Source organism: Doryrhamphus excisus, linkage group LG1, assembly GCF_037039965.1.
Source record: "Doryrhamphus excisus strain RoL-2023G ecotype Guam linkage group LG1, RoL_Dexc_Guam_v1.1, whole genome shotgun sequence".
Classification (NCBI taxonomy): domain Eukaryota; kingdom Metazoa; phylum Chordata; class Actinopteri; order Syngnathiformes; family Syngnathidae; genus Doryrhamphus; species Doryrhamphus excisus.
This window is the reverse complement of record NC_136357.1, coordinates 12506278-12525312: the sequence shown is the minus strand read 5'-3', so window position 1 is coordinate 12525312 and position 19035 is coordinate 12506278. Positions and strand designations below refer to the sequence as shown.

The 19035-nt window shown below is 41.0% G+C and overlaps 3 protein-coding genes across 4 annotated transcripts in view; 2 read left to right on the top strand and 1 right to left on the bottom strand.

The window, feature by feature from the left end:
- The first annotated feature begins 5866 nt into the window (after nt 1-5866).
- On the top strand, nt 5867-11932 carry LOC131131413 (uncharacterized). The gene is made up of 2 exons (XM_058076112.2): nt 5867-8564; nt 10554-11932. The coding sequence occupies exons 1-2, from the start codon at nt 6101-6103 to the stop codon at nt 11279-11281; spliced, it is 3192 nt and encodes a 1063-aa protein (XP_057932095.2). The 5' UTR covers nt 5867-6100; the 3' UTR covers nt 11282-11932.
- Nucleotides 11933-12080: 148 nt separating this feature from the next.
- On the top strand, nt 12081-19028 carry fam185a (family with sequence similarity 185 member A). Its single transcript, XM_058076122.2, has 8 exons — nt 12081-12737; nt 12806-12915; nt 14063-14152; nt 14234-14372; nt 16020-16061; nt 16150-16245; nt 16303-16437; nt 17459-19028. The coding sequence occupies exons 1-8, from the start codon at nt 12317-12319 to the stop codon at nt 17569-17571; spliced, it is 1146 nt and encodes a 381-aa protein (XP_057932105.2). The 5' UTR covers nt 12081-12316; the 3' UTR covers nt 17572-19028.
- The window catches only part of fbxl13 (F-box and leucine-rich repeat protein 13), a 26644-nt gene continuing 25345 nt past the window's right edge, over nt 17737-19035 (bottom strand). For both annotated transcript variants that reach the window (XM_058076113.2, XM_058076114.2), the window contains exon 21: nt 17737-18292. In XM_058076113.2, coding sequence (XP_057932096.1) covers nt 18214-18292 — 79 coding nt within the window. In that variant the 3' untranslated portion in view covers nt 17737-18213. The remainder of the gene's footprint in view (nt 18293-19035) is intronic.

Below are 19035 nucleotides of genomic sequence, written 5' to 3'. Positions count from 1 at the left end.
AGCATACCGGAAGTTCACAGAAATTAGAATGTTTAAAAACAACGCGTGACTTACACTTTAGGAATTTAACGTCATCCTTTTGATCTGAGTCATCCTTTCCCCCTGCACTTCCTGATGGTAAGTTACACACAAATAAACTGACAAACATGTAATTAAAAACAATCTCGTACTCTGAACTATTTGAACTAGTCAATTCTACATAACTACACTTCACAGGAATGCAAAACACATTTATTTGTTGCTTTAAAACGTCAATTCTGATCGTTTGTGTTACATTTCTTGCTTTTCCATGAGATGCCTTCACCAAACCTACTGCAGATTCCCCAAAGTTTCACTAGGGGGCAGTGTAGCGATACGAAATGCATTGAAGTCTGGTTCGGATTACAGTTTACTGCTTTTTTCGCTATTCTTAGTCAAGGGAAAATATCTACATTTACACGTTTGTCCGTGTTTCACATAGCTGTAAAGCATAAATATAAATTACTTTAAATCGATTTTTAAAAGTGTATTTCACCCCCTTTTATACATTGTTATATGTCTTGTTTTTGCCCGTAAATTCATGGATGACTTTTCCCAACAAATTGTGATGTCTCAAAACCTCACTAGAGGACAGTGTCGTTGTATTGTCTTCTCCTGGCTTCTCCTGTGCACTTAAATGCTTTTTAAAAGAAAACATCAACTACAACAGGTCGTGTAATCCAAAACATACATGCAAAGTAATCCCAAATCTTTCACCATGTCTTATTAATTGTGGAATATTCATGTCTTCAGGGAGTCCAGGTATTTAGGTTAGTGACTGACTGACTGACCTGGCTTTATCTGGTGCTGGAAAAGCTACAAGAAATCCATCCCAGATGTGAGGGACAAATCTTTCCAAGTGACCGGTAAAAAGTCATCGTGACACATAGTGAAAGAATGTCCATCTTACAGGGAATCAAGTGAGTGTAATTGACACAGAAACCAAAGATGTGTTCTGGTGTGCTTTGTGATCCACAGGAGAAAGGATTTTCATTCTTAAGATGGTGAGGGCAGGTGAGTTAGGATATTGTTTCTTCATTCCCTGGCCTCCTAAATGGATAAAGATGGAGTGTCCTGCCTGCAGGCTGAACTGATGGTCAGATGTTTGTTCTATCTGCATGGAAAATAAAGCCCACAGTGTTTACATGATCCAGGACAGAGAATGGGCTAAGGCGGCTCACTGAGGCAATTGTGTTTACCAGGAGGGCCTCTGTCCTTAAATGGGTAAGGCCAAGAGTGAAGGTATGACGGAGAATTAGCCTTGGTTATACGCTGCAACTGGTCCACAAAGGATTATTTTATTCATTTATTTACTGTGCAAACATTTGACATTCCATGAAACTGTACACACATATTAACCTCTAACAAATGGTCGAGATATGGCTTCATGGTTCATTCATTCATTCATTCATTTTCTACCGCTTTTCCTCACGAGGGTCACGGGGGTGCTGTCTTTGGGCGAGAGGCGGGGTACACCCTGGACTGGTGGCCAGCCAATCACAGGGCACATATAGACAAACAACCATTCACACTCACATTCATACCTATGGACAATTTGGAGTCACCAATTAACCTAGCATGTTTTTGGAATGTGGGAGGAAACCGTAGTACCCAAAGAAAACCCACACATGCACGGGGAGAACATGCAAACTCCACACAGAGATGGGTGAGCGTGGAATTGAACCCTGGTTTCCTAGCTGTGAGGTCTGCTTGGAGGTAGATAAATTAGTTTATTTGATGGTAAATAATGATTTTTAATTACACTGACTTAATTTTACTCCACACGCTATAAAGTGACAAATCAACCATTTGGTTGAGCATGTTTTACTGTTTTTCTGGTACGAAGTAACATTTTCCAGTCTATCAAGACCTTTATCAATAATACCATGTTAAAAAAAACTCCATGCCTTTCAAATTTTCATTAAAAAAGGTCAAAATGTCTTGATTTTCACCTTGTGACATCCTAGTTAGTGGAGGGTGAAAAGTGACCAACAGTGCCATCTGGTGGATTTCTTTAGCTTTGCATACCTCTACCAAGTGGTAGAGATGGCTAAAGCAGTAGGGCTCAGTTGGACACTTCTTTCAATGGAATATAGTGACTCAAAATGTGCTAAACCATTTGGTTGACCAGGCAGTTAAAGGGTTAAAATATAAAATGTATACTTACTCACCATTAATGGATGATAACGTAAGATGATTGATGAACAGATGCAGTCGCAATCATGGTGTAGACATTATATGTAACTTTATATATAACTTTTACCTTTGCATTTAACAGCTATGGACACAACAACTATGGTGCATTCAAGGACAAAACATAATCAGTGAAGCAGGACATTAGCTTGCTGTGGGCTTTTTGTAACAGTGATACATATACCTGTATGCTAAATTATTACCAATTTGTGTTGAACTGCCTAACTGGTTAGCTGCAGTCTTGTTGTATACTAGTCTGTGTTCCTAAAGGTCCAGCACTGATAAATCTCTTAAACAAACATCTCTCAGTAACATAAACATTTCTCTCACACTATTAAGTAAGTGCTGACGCATGTGTGAAAGGTGACAGCCTTCCTGGCTTTTACCTACCAACAGTTGTCAAACAAGGACATAAGTGTATATAGGAGAAGCCGGGGAGTACAGCACAATTAAAGACAATATGGGCAGAGTGACAGTTTATAATGGATGTCTTGTATCCAATTTGACATTATCTTACTTTCCATCTAAGAGCGTGCTTCCCACAGTCGGAGCCAAACAGCTTTCTTTGTCATTATTAAAACGACAGCTGAGAAATTTCTCCAGCCTCGTGTCGTCATAACAAGCAGCAAGCATGGAAGGCAGAGCACGACTATTCAAAAAGGTCATCCCGGCACTCCTCCTTCATGAGGCTAAACAAGCGTACATCTCCATAGAAACCCTCTTTGGCATATTTTGTGTATAAGATCATGTATTTTTCAATTACTAGCTCATCAAAAAAGTCCCTATTTCGCAATTTTAACAAAAGTGGAAAAACACATTCCTGGATCTGCACCATTAGCCGGATCCACACCAGAATTTTATGGGTTCCTCTTGGATTCCACTTGGACGCCACTCCTCCTCTTACAGTCTAATAGCAATAGCTTACGTAGTATTTGTGTAATCCCTCCCCTCCAAACAAACACATAAATACACGGTGATAAAAAGCACAACATGCCTGGTGAGGTGATGAGGTCATAAGAATGGTTTCATAAACAATACACAATGAGCTTAGCAACCCATAACAGACTGTTTCAAGTGTATTTCAATGAATATAATTTTAACTACAACCACAAAGCTGACATTAAACTGACTGAGAATTGGAACCGACATCTGACATTCACACGTCTTTGCACACAATTGTCCAGCAAGTGTCCTCATTTCCTGATGACAGCATAAAGTCAGAATGTTTCATGAGTGGTCTTCATTAGACCAGCAACGATGCAAGGAGAAAGATGATTCTAGTGCTGTGGAAAAAAATCATTCCCAATTTTAGAAAGGCCTTAATGCTAATTAGCTGTGTTTATACACACCTCTGTCCAACTATTGTGCATTTCATCCACTTTTTACGCTTTAACGAAGGCAATTAACTCTAGCTAGTTAGCTAATAGTTAGGGTGACAGCCAGGTAAAATGTGTATAGTGTGCCAGAAATGTCGAGTGTTGAGTGATTGGACACTCCAAGATCTAAGATTATAGGGTCTGTATATGCTGGCATCAATGGTTGACTGATTTTTTTTAAAATAAAACATAAACAAACTTATCCTCACTAGGGTAGGAGATTCAAATCCAGGTCATCGGATCTCCCGACTGTGTGGCCAACATGCTACCCACTTATCCACTGTAAACCTGTTTTATGATTATTCTTAATAGTATCTTTTGATTTGGATAACGTCCGTTTCGGTTAGAGTTGGACCTTGTACTCTAACCAAGGTTCCACTATTGCTTTTTGTCATTGTGCTTTTTGCTGTATGGTGAATTCCCACTATATAAATGTTTTCTATAGGGACTAAATGCAATCTCATCACGACCAGCATTAATGATTACTTCCTTCTATGCTGCTTAATCCTCACTTGAGTTACGGGGTGTATGCTGGAGCCTATCCCAACTGACTTTGGGTGAGAGGCGGGGTTCACCCAAGACTGGTCGCCAGTCAATCGCAGAGCATTGTTATACAGTCACATAGATAGGATAACTAACAATTAGTTAATGCCTGCTATTAAGATTAATTGGATTTCTACTTTTAATTTACTTACTAACTCATTAGAGTGATTAAAACTAGAAATGCGGTTCATGATGATAGACAGCCACAATGTATCCCACCAGACCTTGCAGACATTGACTTGCATACATTCCAATGCACTAAGCATAAAGGTGAAGTTAGAGAAATATGTGACATAATGCCTAATGATAATGACAATTTTTCTCAAATTGTGTTTTCATTTACATATATATTTTTAAAGAATAATAAAAACAAACAAACATATTTTTCAAGAGTTAAAGAAACTAGAAAAACATATTTGTAAACAACTGTAGTGTATCCCGACAGATGTGAGCTGGCACTTTGGGTACTGAACTCAGGGATGGGTGCATGCCTGGATAGCGGTGAGATGTACTGGTGTGTTCAGTGGTCAAAATGTGTGATTGTTGGTCACTTTCCGGGAGGGGAAGGCACTGTTGTGGCAAAGGAAATGATTTTTCTTAATATTTTTGTGATTCTGGCAGAGCGCACAGACTTATTTAAGCAATTAGCTGGAGAATCTCGTCCACACAGCCAGAGCCAGACGCAATGGAACTTGGCTTTATTATGCATTTAAGATTTTATCATCAATATAGGCAGACATAAAAATATATGTGTACTTCAGCAGTTGCCCGGATGACTTGAATGTGCCATTGTTCTTAAAAAGAACGTTTAGCTGCCTTCCAAGCTGCCTGCTTAAATATAAATGTACAATTAGTTAGAATGGCGGCACAGCTAGGCCTCACAGCTAGGAGACCAGGGTTCAATTCCACCCTCGGCCATCTCTGTGTGGAGTTTGCATGTTCTCCCCGTGCATGCGTGGGTTTTCTCCGGGTACTCCGGTTTCCTCCCACATTCCAAAAACATGCTAGGTTAATTGGCGACTCCAAATTGTCCATAGGTATGAATGTGAGTGTGAATGGTTGTTTGTCTATATGTGCCCTGTGATTGGCTGGCCACCAGTCCACGGCTTACCCCGCCTTTCGCCCGAAGTCAGCTGGGATAGGCTCCAGCATACCCCCACAACCCAAGTGAGGCTAAGCGGTATAGAAAATTAATTAATGATTACGGGACAAATATGTTGTCCTCGGGACTGTTGACAACTCGACTTATAGCTCCCACATTTCTGCATGACGGATAGGCTTTAGTATGTAGTAGTCAGCTAGGGGCTGCATGGTGGTCGAGTGGTTAGCATGCAGACCTCACAGCTAGGAAACCAGGGTTCAATTCCACCCTTGGCCATCTCTGTGTGGAGTTTGCATGTTCTCCCCGTGCATGCGTGGGTTTTCTCCGGGTACTCCGGTTTCCTCCCACATTCCAAAAACATGCTAGGTTAATTGGCGACTCCAAATTGTCCATAGGTATGAATGTGAGTGTGAATGGTTGTTTGTCTATATGTGCCCTGTGATTGGCTGGCGACCAGTTCAGGGTGTACCCCGCCTCTCGCCCGAAGTCAGCTGGGATAGGCTCCAGCATGCCCACGACCCTCGTGAGGAAAAGCGGTAGAAAATGAATGAATGAATGAATAGTAGTCAGCTTGTGTGCCATCACTTGAGTGTACATACACATTAATCACATGACACATCTATGTGCAACATAACGTGATGATCCATTCTCTCCTTTTCTTACATTGTTTTCACTTCATACATGTTGCCCCTCCTCAAACTATTTGCTCGCCAATTCTCTCCCATTTCACTCATGCGCTCCATCACCCCCTCCCTCATCTTCCCCCGCCCACCTTACCGCCTACTCACTGTATCATCATGCCCCTGTGACTGAGGTGGGTCTATTTCTCTCTCTGCTTCCTCCTCTTCTCTCACTACTGCATCTTAAGATGAAGATAACAGCACTGTGCATAGGCGGGACCCTGCTGGCCTTCTCCAGCCTCTCATGGATGTCTTTCGGAGACGCACTGGGGACCGAGGGATTCAATCCATGCGCCGCCACCCTGACGGCTGGATGGCCGTGCAGCTCGGGGCAGGCTACTTGCCCTTACGTCCTGAACCTGCCGCAGTTGACTGTGCACTTGCCAGAGAAGCTGCAAGAGCTGGCGAAGCTTGAGAAGGAGTTGCAGATGCTGAAAGACGATGTGGACCAGTTGAGGAAGATGTGCTTAGACTGTGGCGAGAGTGAAAGAGGGTGTGTGGGAGTCAGAGAGGGCAAATATGATAAGGGGGGACCCGCTGAGATACTTCAGGGCACAGACAGAGATTTAGGATGGATAGATAAAGCAGACGTGTATTTGGAAGGAGACAAGGAAGAAAATCGTAGGAGCGGGAATGGCGAAATCGTCAAAGAAGGAGTACTTGCTGGGGAAGTACTACACGGTGGAAAAGAGATTACAACTAAAACTAATGAAACAAAGACGGGAAAGACACAAACTGAAGGAGGAGACCGCCGTGAAGGGATCAAGGACCACGGGAGGCATACAAGCAAGGATCAAGGACAGATCTGGGATGAAAGGAGAAAGGAAATGGAAAGAGGGGTAAAAGTGGAGGGAGGTAATAAGAAACCAAAACAGCCTGAGAACATTGACCTCAAGTCCATAAAAGAAGGTGAGGACGCTCAAGGAAAGAGAATCCAGAATGTCCAGAGAGACAGTGGTGGACAATCCAGCACAGCCACTGAAAGGACAGACTTGGTTGGAATCAGCCCGAGTCCTGCGTCAACTTCTACTTTACATGACGTCCCATTTGTTGATCCAGGAGTGACCCAATCAGCTCCTGTTGCACCAAACCTCGTTGGGACGGTGAGTATGACTGACTCTAAAACAACAAGTAATCTTTTGGATAGTCCAAAGACAGACATAAGCATGACTACTCAAGGTGCAGCAACTTCAAGTTCTATCATTTCTCATCACAACCTCCACACAACTATTTCCCCTGAAGCCACGGAGCACAGCAGGTGGCCAGCCCAGCCTGCTATAAAGCATCTCCCAGGCCTAAAACCCAAGCCCGGGGCAAAACATAAACTTGGCAACGACAAGACAAAGGAATCTAAGCATGAACGTAAACCGGACATTAAAACAAAACAAGAGCAAAAGCAGAAATTTCACCAGAAACATAAAACTGGCAATTACACTGGAAGGATCCAAATCCAAAGACATGGTCAAAGAGCAGATAACTGGACGAATGATCAGAACCTAAAAAGCCTAAAGCCCAAACATATTCAAAACAGGACGACTCAACTACACCAGGTACCAACTGTTGTAGATCAAAGACCTGCCACTGGCAAAGAACCAGATCCACCCATATGGAATAAAAACTCTAAACCTCACAAAAGACCCATTCAGAAGCCAAAACCTGACAAAAGAACCAAAAGTGATGCAAAAGATAAATTAAACCAGTTTTTGTCACCTGATCAGGAGCCAAATTTGGAACTAAGTAAGTTAATCAGCAATATCTCTGAAGGGGGTCAAAACTTGATGGAATCGCTTCATCCAGAGTCTCCTCCCGAGCCAAAAGACCCACCAGGACACGTATTTAGAGTTAATCCTTATCAAAGACTGAAATCCAGCCAGAAAAGCTTTCATATTAACACAACACAGGTGCCCAAACTTAACCAAAAACTGGTTAAGCCAAAAGCCAGCCAAGCATTTCAAACCAATCAAGGGCTTAAAGAGCCTCGGTCAGATGTCACACTTAAGCTTGACCACCAATCTGTGACTGATCAAAGTCCTGCTTCAGAATCCAAGGGGGACAGACCACCCATTAGACCTACGTCGGAGCCAGAAACAGCAACACCAAAGCAGAACAACACCAAACATGTTAGTCGGACTATTGACCTGCATCCTACTTCTGGTCCAGAGCAACTGATTGCTGATGTGACTCATTCCCCAGAGTTAAAACAGACTTCAAATAGCTTTTCGGTTCCCCCGGTGAGCCCAAACAGCAGGATGATGTCTGATCTGATTCCACAAACAACCACTCAATCACCATCGATACCAACGTCAACAAGCCCAGTCACACTCCACCGTGTTATTCCTAACAACAATCCAGAATCCTCCAAGCCAAAGGCTACATTACCTCACAGAGCAGACGCGAAAGCACCCCTCCTAAAGACCTCAACAACAGCCGCCGCCAGCACCACCTCTGACCCGGAACCCCCAGGTGCCGAGTCGTCATCATCAAGTGCCCGTGAGCTGCGTGTGAAAATCAACCAGGTGGTTGCTGCGTTCTTTAACAGCAGCCTAGGTCCTAATAGAAGATCACCAGATAGGCCTCCTAAAAAGCTGCCTGAGGACAAGGAGGGAGGAAGCAGGACTGCCAGCGGGTCACCACTGCTGATACCATCTCAGGGTAAGACACAGAACACTAATTCAATGACTTATGAAAAATGACAACACAGTAGAGGTTCATATTTTAACACATCTCATCGAGTAGAAGTTAGCTTACACTAACAAATACTTAAGTTAGTTAACCCTTAAAGGGGACCTATTATGCTAATTTTTCGGCCCTTAGTATTGAGTTGTGGACTCCTTTAAGGTTTGGCTGAAATTTGGAAAAAATGTGTCGGAACGGTCGGCGGTGTGCAACAGTTGCAACGCCATCATATCATGCAAAGGACGTTGCACAACTGACAGTATTAAACACCTCCAGATTCACAGTGTACAGAGTGCTCTGTTTTAGATGTGCTACTTCGGACTTCTTCAACTAGTCAGATAAATAAAACATTAAATTACATTGATCTTATGCCAACAATTATACTTTATCATCCAAATACAGTAGCCAACTCAAATATCCTGCTGAGTACTTTTTCATAGACAAACCTAGACAGTTAACGCTAGTGAGTAAGTTCAGAAACTGCAGGCAGTTTAGTAACTCAGAACTCAGTAACATCGTTAAGTTACTTTGTTCTAGTCTGCATCATAAGACGTAAACAACAGGATATGTTTGATTGGTTTTCATGAGGTTTTCAAAACTAAAAATTATATTTGTGAACATGTACTCCTATGTACAGGGACTTCCAAACATTTATGTTCAAGTTTAATGGTTTGGTACTGGTTGAAAATAGCCAGTACCAAACCAAAATAGTGAGAAATTCACAGCAAAGTAATTCATAAAATGTTTATATAATTAAAAGAATATCATGGAGACATTCAGATATTTCATCCAATAGCTTTGGTTAGCACCTTCATTTAAACCATGCAAACTTTTATGACCCTATACCGCTGAATAATAATAATAATAATAATACATTTTATTTGTATAGCGCTTTTCAAAATACTCAAAGACACTTTACAGAAGAATGGGGTTGAATAAAGCAAGTAAACAGAGTAGAAGACACACCAAAATACAACATTCATTAGTTAATACACAGTTAAAACATAAGTAAAAGCGGGGCGGGGCACAGCAGTCAGATATAAAAAGTTAGACATTAAAAACAGATTTAAAGAGGTGGGTTTTTAGTTGTTTTTTGAAGGTGGGAAGGTCAGGGCAAGCACAGAGTGAATGAAGAGAATCAGAATCGAGAATCGTTTGGAACTGGAATCAAAATGAGGAATCTGAACCAGAATTGCTTAAATTAAAACGATGCCCAACCCTAATTTAAACTTTTTAAAGACACACATACACATTACGTTGCATGCTTTGAATGGCAAAAATAGCATGATATGGTGGACAAACTGAAAAAAACAACCAATCCAGAGTGTACCCAGCATATTGCCCCAAGCATACCCCCGCGGCCCTAATGACAGCATAATCGGCATAAAAAAATGGATGAATGGAAATTGAAAGAAAGTAGAAATCTTAACATGAAAAAGGATTGCATTTGTTTATGAGATCAAAAATATATGTTTTTTAAATGTGCGACTTTTTTGTAGCGTGGCTATTATAGATTAGTTGAATAGAGATGTCAATTACTAATACGTTTTAAAAATGAATACATATTTTCTTGGACAATTTCAACTGTATTAATTGAACAAAGCAAAAAAATAGCAGAAAAAAAAGTTTTTAAATGACACAAAATGTCCACATAGGATCTCATAACGGCAAACCTAACATGATTGCCTAACAAGGACATACCTGCACTTGTTCAGTAATTAAGACTCAATACTAAATAAGCCACAAATTACATTGTTTACATTCTGTAAGATTAAATTACTCACTCTAAATTAATCAAGCATGGAGGTCCAATCTGTTTTATGGTGGAAAAGTATTTCTACACTGACCTCTGTTGTACATATTACCTCATGCCTACAACCCAGCTGCACCAGCACCACCACCCACATTTTATAGCTAGATCATGTCCAACAAATGTCGTTTAAGGCCTGATCAAATGCTCTTTAGGTGAACTTTCTATGAAGAGAGACTGCTCGGACCACCTGCTCACAGAGGGGGCAAGGAAGAGTGGAGTCTACCATGTGACCCCTGATGTCCTCCATGGCAGCAGCATCAGCTTCCCAGTCTTCTGTGACATGGAGCTTCATGGTGGAGGATGGACCCTCTTGCAGCTCCGGCAGGATGGTAGTGTCAGTTTCAATCGTACCTGGGCAGAGTACCGATCTGGCTTTGGTGATCTTCTCAATGGAGGGGAGTTCTGGCTTGGAAACCAACACATTCATCTGTTGACCCGCGACAGGGACATGATGCTACGGGTGGATCTTCAGGACTTCTCCGGGGTGGTGGGATATGCAGAGTACGATCACTTCAAGGTGGCGAGTGAAAGGATGCGCTACAGGCTGACAGTGGGGGGTTACTCCGGCACTGCAGGAGATGCTCTTGTATTCAGCTCCAGTTACGACCACAACAACCGGGCCTTCACCACCCCGGACAGGGACAATGACCGCTACCCTTCGGGGAACTGTGGGGCTTACTACAGCTCTGGCTGGTGGTTTGATGCATGCATGGCTGCAAACCTGAACGGGAGGTACTATGTTGGCAAGTACAAGGGGGTCCGGGATGGGATCTACTGGGGGACCTGGCACAATATCTCCACAGAGCTGTATCCTACAAATGAAAGACTGTCTTTTAAAACAGTCAGGATGATGATTAGACCAAAGGACTTTACGCCATGAAGAGTTAATATTAGTAATTTAAGACATGAACTTTGTATACATACTTCAACAGTAACACCATAATACCGTACGACCCTCCTACTTTAACGCAATGGTACCCCCTAGTGGTAATTATGCAAGACACACCGTTTGTTGATATAATATTGAGCATTGAGAATGTATATAGTGTTTATAACTTCATGGGACCTTTTTAATAGTGTTAATTAGTATTTCAATAGTTAACATGTATTAGTAATATATGGTTAATGATCAGATGATGGTTGAATAAAAGTGTTTGGAAAATTGATAAGATTTGTATTAAGTTGGAATACTTTTCATTCTAGATCAACATTGTCTTCAAATGAAAGCATCAGCTAACGACTGAACAAAGTGACTGACCTCCTACCCTCCTTTTTTTCAGACTTTAAACAATAAAACCAATTTAAAAATAAATGTCAGACCACCATTGCTTTGGAAAACAGAAAAAATATATTTTTTTGGAAAAATTTTTGGTAATGTAGATTTTATAAAATAAACCAAAAAACAAGAGACACAGTGGGAGAAATAACAATACCTTTGCCAAAAACAAAAATACTAGAAATGGGACGGAACCAAAAAATGACGCAGTTCTTACAAAATGAAACATTTTACAGTGGAAAAACTATTAATCAATTGGATACCTACATGTTTGATTTTGTTTTGAGTAATTAAAATGTAGGCGATTGTAACTGAGTGACATTGGTTGCGGGGAGGGGCTTCGCTTACACAAGTTTCCATATCCGGTCAGTCGAACGTAAATGTTGCACAAATAAATGTTTTTGTTTTAAAGTTGAGATAGTCTGTAAGATATGTAAAACGAGTACTTTCCTCTATTAAGACTTGTTAGCTACACGAAACGTAGCTATCTATGGGGAAAATCATTAGCCAAAAGTTCGATTCTGCGCATTAAATACAACCGGAAGTTACTAAGTTAGCAATCACTCGCCGGTGCTCAATTACTACACGCACCTGTTATAACATTAGCTTGTTTTGGGGGTCATCTAGAAGGTTACTGCCATGTTCTGGAGCTCGGCAGCTCAGCGAGGGGGCATTGGACTCGTCCCCTACTTGTGTCGAACTGCTAGCCTAATTCGGCGCTGTCCTCAACGACGACAGTCTCTCTTCACCTCTCCTAAATTAGCCAAAGAAGATGGCGAATTGAGCCGGACACAGAGGGAGTGGACCCTGGTAGTGAGCCCCTTCAGTACGGTACGAGCACGACTCGGCAGCAGTATCTCTGTCCGGCCTCTGGACCCACACGCCTTTCCCGAAGCTGACCGAGTCTTCGTCACTGTCCACAGTGGAGCTTCTACAAGTTGGGAGAAGGATGTTGATGACTTTCACGTCCAGTATGATGAACACAGCAAGGAGCTGCTCATCACGGCTGACAGGGATGACGGCAGCTATTCGGTTTCCATATCTGCACCTATCAAGAGCAGTGAGTACACAATATACTGTCTCATTATTGTCAGCACACCGATCCACTGTGTGCGTCTGCGTCTCTAGATGTCGTCATTAGCACCCACGGAGAAGGTAACGTGGAAGTGAAGAATATGGAGTGTGATATCTGCACGGTGCACACAGAGCGAGGCAACTGTATACTGCACTCAATCAAGGTGAGTATTAAAAAAACTGCCACTTCATTAAGTCCAACTGCACAATCCATGCAGCCATCCAATTTTAAAACATTGGAAACATTTTGGGAACAAATTTCTATTTCATTGGACAAACTCCAACAAATCACACATCACTGAAGAGCCAAGTATGGCCTCTTCACAGCACAACAGCTTTTAGCATGTTTTTTTCATTTGAAATGTGAATGCTTGTCCTTAGCAAAAGATAGAAATGCATCAGTGGGTCTCAGGAGTATTTATCCATACATTTAGACCAGGACTTTCAAACACGCGGCCCGCGGGCCAAATGTGGCCTGCAGGACACTAGTTTGAGGCCCCCGCCTTGATATGAAAGTGTAATGTTAATGCGGCCCGCACAAGTTTGATATGGATGCTTTATGGTATCATGTACCCAGAAAAAATTATTACGTTTGATTAATGTTCATGTTAAAGGTTAAATAACTGTTAAGTTATCCTCCCTATCCGTGTGGAAGTGGTAAGTTTTGGGCTATTTAAGTTTAAAGGAAATAACTTGAAGGCTACAGTTTAGGTCGCTAGCTCTCTAGTTTGCGAGTTAGCATGTGTCTCAAGACCCTGCAGTTGCGCAATATGTTGTAAATAAAAAGAGTATAAATGTGACTATAGTCATGTTTTGTCATGTCTACAGGGCTCTAATAATGCTTTGTTAATTTTAATCTGAAAAAAATTTGTCTACCCACCAACTATATGTGGTTTCTTAAGTTTTTATTATTTGCCGTTTTATTATTATATTTATTTATTACTGATTGATTGATTTTCTTTATTCTTGATTTGTTTATTTTTCATCTTATTTTGTGTAGAAAAATAAAAAGTAAGATATTTGAGAACAGTGGAATGTTTTATCAGAGCTTTTCTTGTAGAAAATTGGAACCAAAGCGAAGTTTTTAAAAATTTTTTGTTTTTAATAAATGCGTTTTTTTTTGTTTTTTTTGGGGAAAACCTGATGCGGCCCAGTCTCACCCAGACCCGAGCTCCAGTGGCCCCCAAGTAAATTGAGTTTGAGACCCCTGATTTAGACAGTTTGGTTTATCTCTGCATTGAGCACAAAAGTTGTCAAAGTTAACATAAACTAAGTAGAAAAGCTATTGTTTCAAGTCTGTTGTTCCTCCAGGGTCATCAAGTGGAGGTGCACTCAGGCGGAGATGTCACAGGCTTGGGCACCATTCATGGCAACGTGGAAATCAGGGCTTCAGGAGGCAGTGTTAAGTGTTGTTTGTTGGTTAAACATCAGGGGGCAGCAGTGGCCTTGCTTCCATACATGACTGGTTGGTGAATTGTGCAGGCTATACGTGTCAAGAAGCTGCAGGGCACCACAATGAAGCTCTCCACAGAACGGGGCGATCTGAAGGTAAAGGCCATCTATGCAGAGTCCAGCTGCATCTCCTCCTGCGCAGGGAAAATGGAGCTGGGACATTTACATGGTGAGCAAACAGGCGTTTGACTTTAGGGTTCGAAACAGTTGCATAAAAAAAAGATGCTTGGTGTGCACTTTGGTGTCGTTGGTATTTTTGTCACAGGACCAAAGGCTGCGCAGTAAAGAATATAGGCATAAGATAAACACTTGATTGGGCAGCTTTTGTGACATATTCCATCCATTATCCATGCGCTTATCCTCACTACGGTCATCGGTATGTTGGAGCCTATCCCACCCGTCTTTTGAGTGAGAGGCGGGGTACACCCTACACACTCACATTCATACCTTGAATGTGACAATTTGGAGTCGCCAATTAACCTAACATGCATGTTTCTGGCAAACCCATGTAGAACATGCAAACTCCACAGAGAGATGCGCAAAAGGAGATGCGAAACCAGGTCTTCCCGATCTCCTGACTGTGTGGCCTACACCACTCTTGCTATCGTTTTAACACTGTTCAGTGTCTCAGGTCTGTGTTTCACATTTGAGCTCAGGTGAACCAAACTGCACTAGAGTTCGACTGCAAGCAGATCAAGACCCAAGTCCAGTCTTTTTGACACCCTGCATTCACATTTGAACAAATGAACCATACTCGCAAGGGCAAACACCCCAGAGTTCATTTTAACCAAACCAATACACGACAAGTGTGAACGCACTTATGGCAGAAACACTGTAGTAATCTTATATCTTATGCAACACTGACAATGCTCAGTTTTGATTGACAGTGCTTATAACTGGCGTTTTAGTTACCTCGGCGCATTGGCTACACTACAAATTATTGATTGCTGGTTTTTGGTTGACTATGGCCTTAGTTAAAAAGATGCATATTTAAGCAAATGTTACTTATTCTTAGCTTAAATGAATCAGTTTCAAAGATAAAAATGTTGTAAAATACAAATCCAGTTGAAGGGCAATACAAGACTAGACTTTTATTATTTTATCATTATTTATCTCACAACAGGCACAGTAATAATAGATGGTCATCATAATAATAACACAAGCTACTCATATGGCCGTACTGGAGTTAAAACTCAACTCTGAATTCCCACTGTCACTTCCTGCCCACATGTCTGTAGACATTTATTGAAACACATACAAGTGAGTATTATTAATTTCTTAAATGACTTATTTATTTTGATTATATCTACTATATTGATTAAGATGCATATAAAGGTGACTATAGGGGTGTTATCTCATGTCTAGAAGGCTCTAATAATGGTCAATCATATTTAGAAAGTATTAAACAGGTTTTCTATGTTTTTTTTAATGCTCTAAATATGAAAATATTCTGTTTATTAATCTTGAATTCACTTATTGCAGTCGAGTCTGCAATCAATTAACCACACTAAACGAGGGATTACTGAACTGGCCCTTTTTACAAAGCAAACTGAGTTAAGGGAGAGCCGTCATTTCGGCAGAATTCAGCAATGTGGTCACAATTTTAACACATCTTACTTGTTTGTTTTGGAGTCCACAAACCCACAGAAGAAAAATAATGAGTCACCCATACAGAATGTAAATCTTTTCATGAGGCACATGTCATCTTACATGGAAACAATTATCTTGTTTACTGGAATGGCTAAAGACAGAGAAAAGCTTGTTCTTTCCCCCTTGAGATCTTTCTTTGACTTGATGTGCTCCATTTTCTGCAAAGGTGATGCCACCGTGAAGAACACAACAGGCGATACACACATTGGTAAACAACCTGTCATAGCATAATCATGCTAGGTATTTGTGTAAAAGAGTCAAATGGGATTGTGTGTGTGTGTTTGTGTGTGTTGCAGATGGGTCAAATGGCTTCTTGAAGGTTTCCTCTCAAAGTGGAGGCATTGATGTGTACGTGGGAGATGGAGGAAGCGCTGAGGTGCTCAGCCAAGAAGGTAAGCACGCAATAATATATCCTGATCTCCTTTTACTGACTCTTTACTCTTATGTAGGAGCGGTGTGTATACGTGTCCCATCCTCACTGAGAGCAGATGTGGAGCTCTGTGGAGCATCGGTGGACATCAGCCATGATGTAACGCTGCACCAGTTGCAGAAGAACACGACTGCGAGCCAAACCAGAGTTACTGGTAAGACATAAGAAATAACAATACTATTTTTTTTAAAAGGTGCAATCATCCCAAATTAATGTTTAGACTAAATAAGGAGCACCCCTGCTGGTTGATCCAATCCACTTTATTTATATAGCACATTTTATAAACAGAGTTTCCAAAGTGCTGCACAGACTAGTAAAATTAAAAAGTAATAATCCAAAACTAAAAGATCATTTAAGAAATAAAATAGTGAAATAGATATTAAAATATTAAAAACAAGAAATCACGCCTTTCCATGACGTACACATGATGGATATACAGGATCTACATATGAAGAAAGTTGAAAAAGTCTGAATGATACTGTTCACACTGACAAGAAAAAAAATAAGATACTTGTCACATTTGAGAAAAAAAAACAACACACCTACCAGCCTGCTTCCGGACTCGGCACACCTCCCCCCTGCTTGAGCAATCACTTGGTGGAAGGGGAGTAATGTCAACCAAAGATTCAGCCGCAAGGAAACATATGCAAGCTTGCAATCTTGCATCCCTTCCGCCATTTCTGGTTAACCTGATCAGTTTTATTCTGTCTCTTTCTTTCTGGTAACATTGCCTCGTTCAAGACCGTCGCTCCACCTCGTGTTTGAAGTAAGAAGTATAAAACCGTTAAGTACATGTTGTGCATAGGCCATAGTCAATTATATTTTTATACTTCGGGGCAATTCAAAATAGATGGAGGGCCGCAGTTTGTACATCCCTGATTTACATACAATAAAGGGAGTCTAGTCTAGTTACATGTATGTGTCAATGTTATGGCATGACATTATGTCAAACGCTTATTAAACGTCCAGTCAGATTGCCAGGATGCCATACTGATCACGAGGAGGCGTATTTGTGTGGTGTCTTCAAAGTGACATGAGATGCTGGGATGTATTATGATATTCAGCAACATGAGAGGTGCCAACATCTCTGGATGCCGTTGCCACTTACAATCACAGTAATAGACATATTCTTCAATAAGTACCTTTTTGAAAGTAATCATCTTTCACTTTCTCAGGCTACATGAACACTGATTGTCCGGTGGAGCAGCGACTTAAAGTGACAACAGAAAGAGGCTCAATCAACCTGAGGACGCAAAGCTGGTTTGAGTCCCTAAATCTGGGAGGCTAAAAAGTAAGCTCACACAGAGACTGTTTGTTTCCTGCACCTCAAGCATTGTATGGAACCTTGGCCCATAATCTCTATTATCTATGTTATTTAACACACACTCGGTATCAATGAATGGCTGAATAGCTAAAAGCAATAAATGACCAATAATTAGATCTGTGTGTTATTTACATTTAATGGAATCATACTGTTTATAGTTTTCAGGCATTAATTACAATAACGAGAGATTATTTTTGACAAACGAAAAAAATATGTTGCATAGTCACCGTTGCACATTTGCCACATAAACAATGGGATTGACTTGAAAAAAAAAAATCCACATTTCAGGTGGAAAAATATGCTTTCAGTCAGCACAAAAAGTAATGAATTCTGATCCAGATGCTGGCATTAAAAAGAAAAAAAAAATCACTCCCTTCAACCATAACCTTTTAAAAATAAACAAATACTTACATTTGTGTTTCATTGACCAGTGATACTTAATATTAATATTGCATTTATTTCCTAAAAAATGCATGTTTTAATCAAAATCAAGCAAGATCATAGTGGCCATCTCTGAAAGTATTAATCCATGATTAGGATTGTGTGATTGTCAGGCACTGTTATCACTGCCTAAAATTATTTTACATCTTGTTCTTCTGCACCTTTTCATCGAAGCCATAGGTTGGTCTCGTTATTGCTGTACTCCCAATGCTGCACATATGGCTGCAACCTCATGGCGGCTGCCCTGACAAGACACGCACACACACAACCATTATCAATGTAGGATGATGCACAATGCAGTATTCCTTAATTACCGAGTGGTTAACTGGTTCTAGACCTTACCCTGGTAAGATAATTTCCGCAAAGTAAGACTATGAGTTAAGGCTGCAACAATATCCAGTGTTACCATTATGACCAATGTAGAATACTACATTTACAATTTCAATGTGTCTTCTTAATAGCTTATATTTATCCATTCATTCATTCATTTTCTACCGCTTTTTCCTCACAAGGGTTGCGGGGGGTGCTGGAGCCTATCCCAGCTGTCTTCGGGCGAGAGGCGGGGTACACCCTGGACTGGTCGCCAGCCAATCACAGGGCACATATAGACAAACAACCATTCACACTCACATTCATACCTATGGACAATTTGGAGTGGCCAATTAACCTAGCATGTTTTCGGAATGTGGGAGGAAACCGGAGTACCCGGAGAAACCCACGCATGCACGGGGAGAACATGCAAACTCCACACAGAGATGGCCGAGGGTGGAATTGAACCCTGGTCTCCAAGCTGTGAGGTCTGCGCGCTAACCACTCGACCGCCAGCTTAGATTTATATTTCAGTTAATTTATCAATTTCTAAGTTTAAAAATGCTTCAAATGCATTTTTTTCAACAAATAATTGGCCATATTCATTAATTCAGGTTTGAAAGACATGTGATAGAAATTCCAACTATGATGTGAGGAGAGATGACAGTATTTAAGATT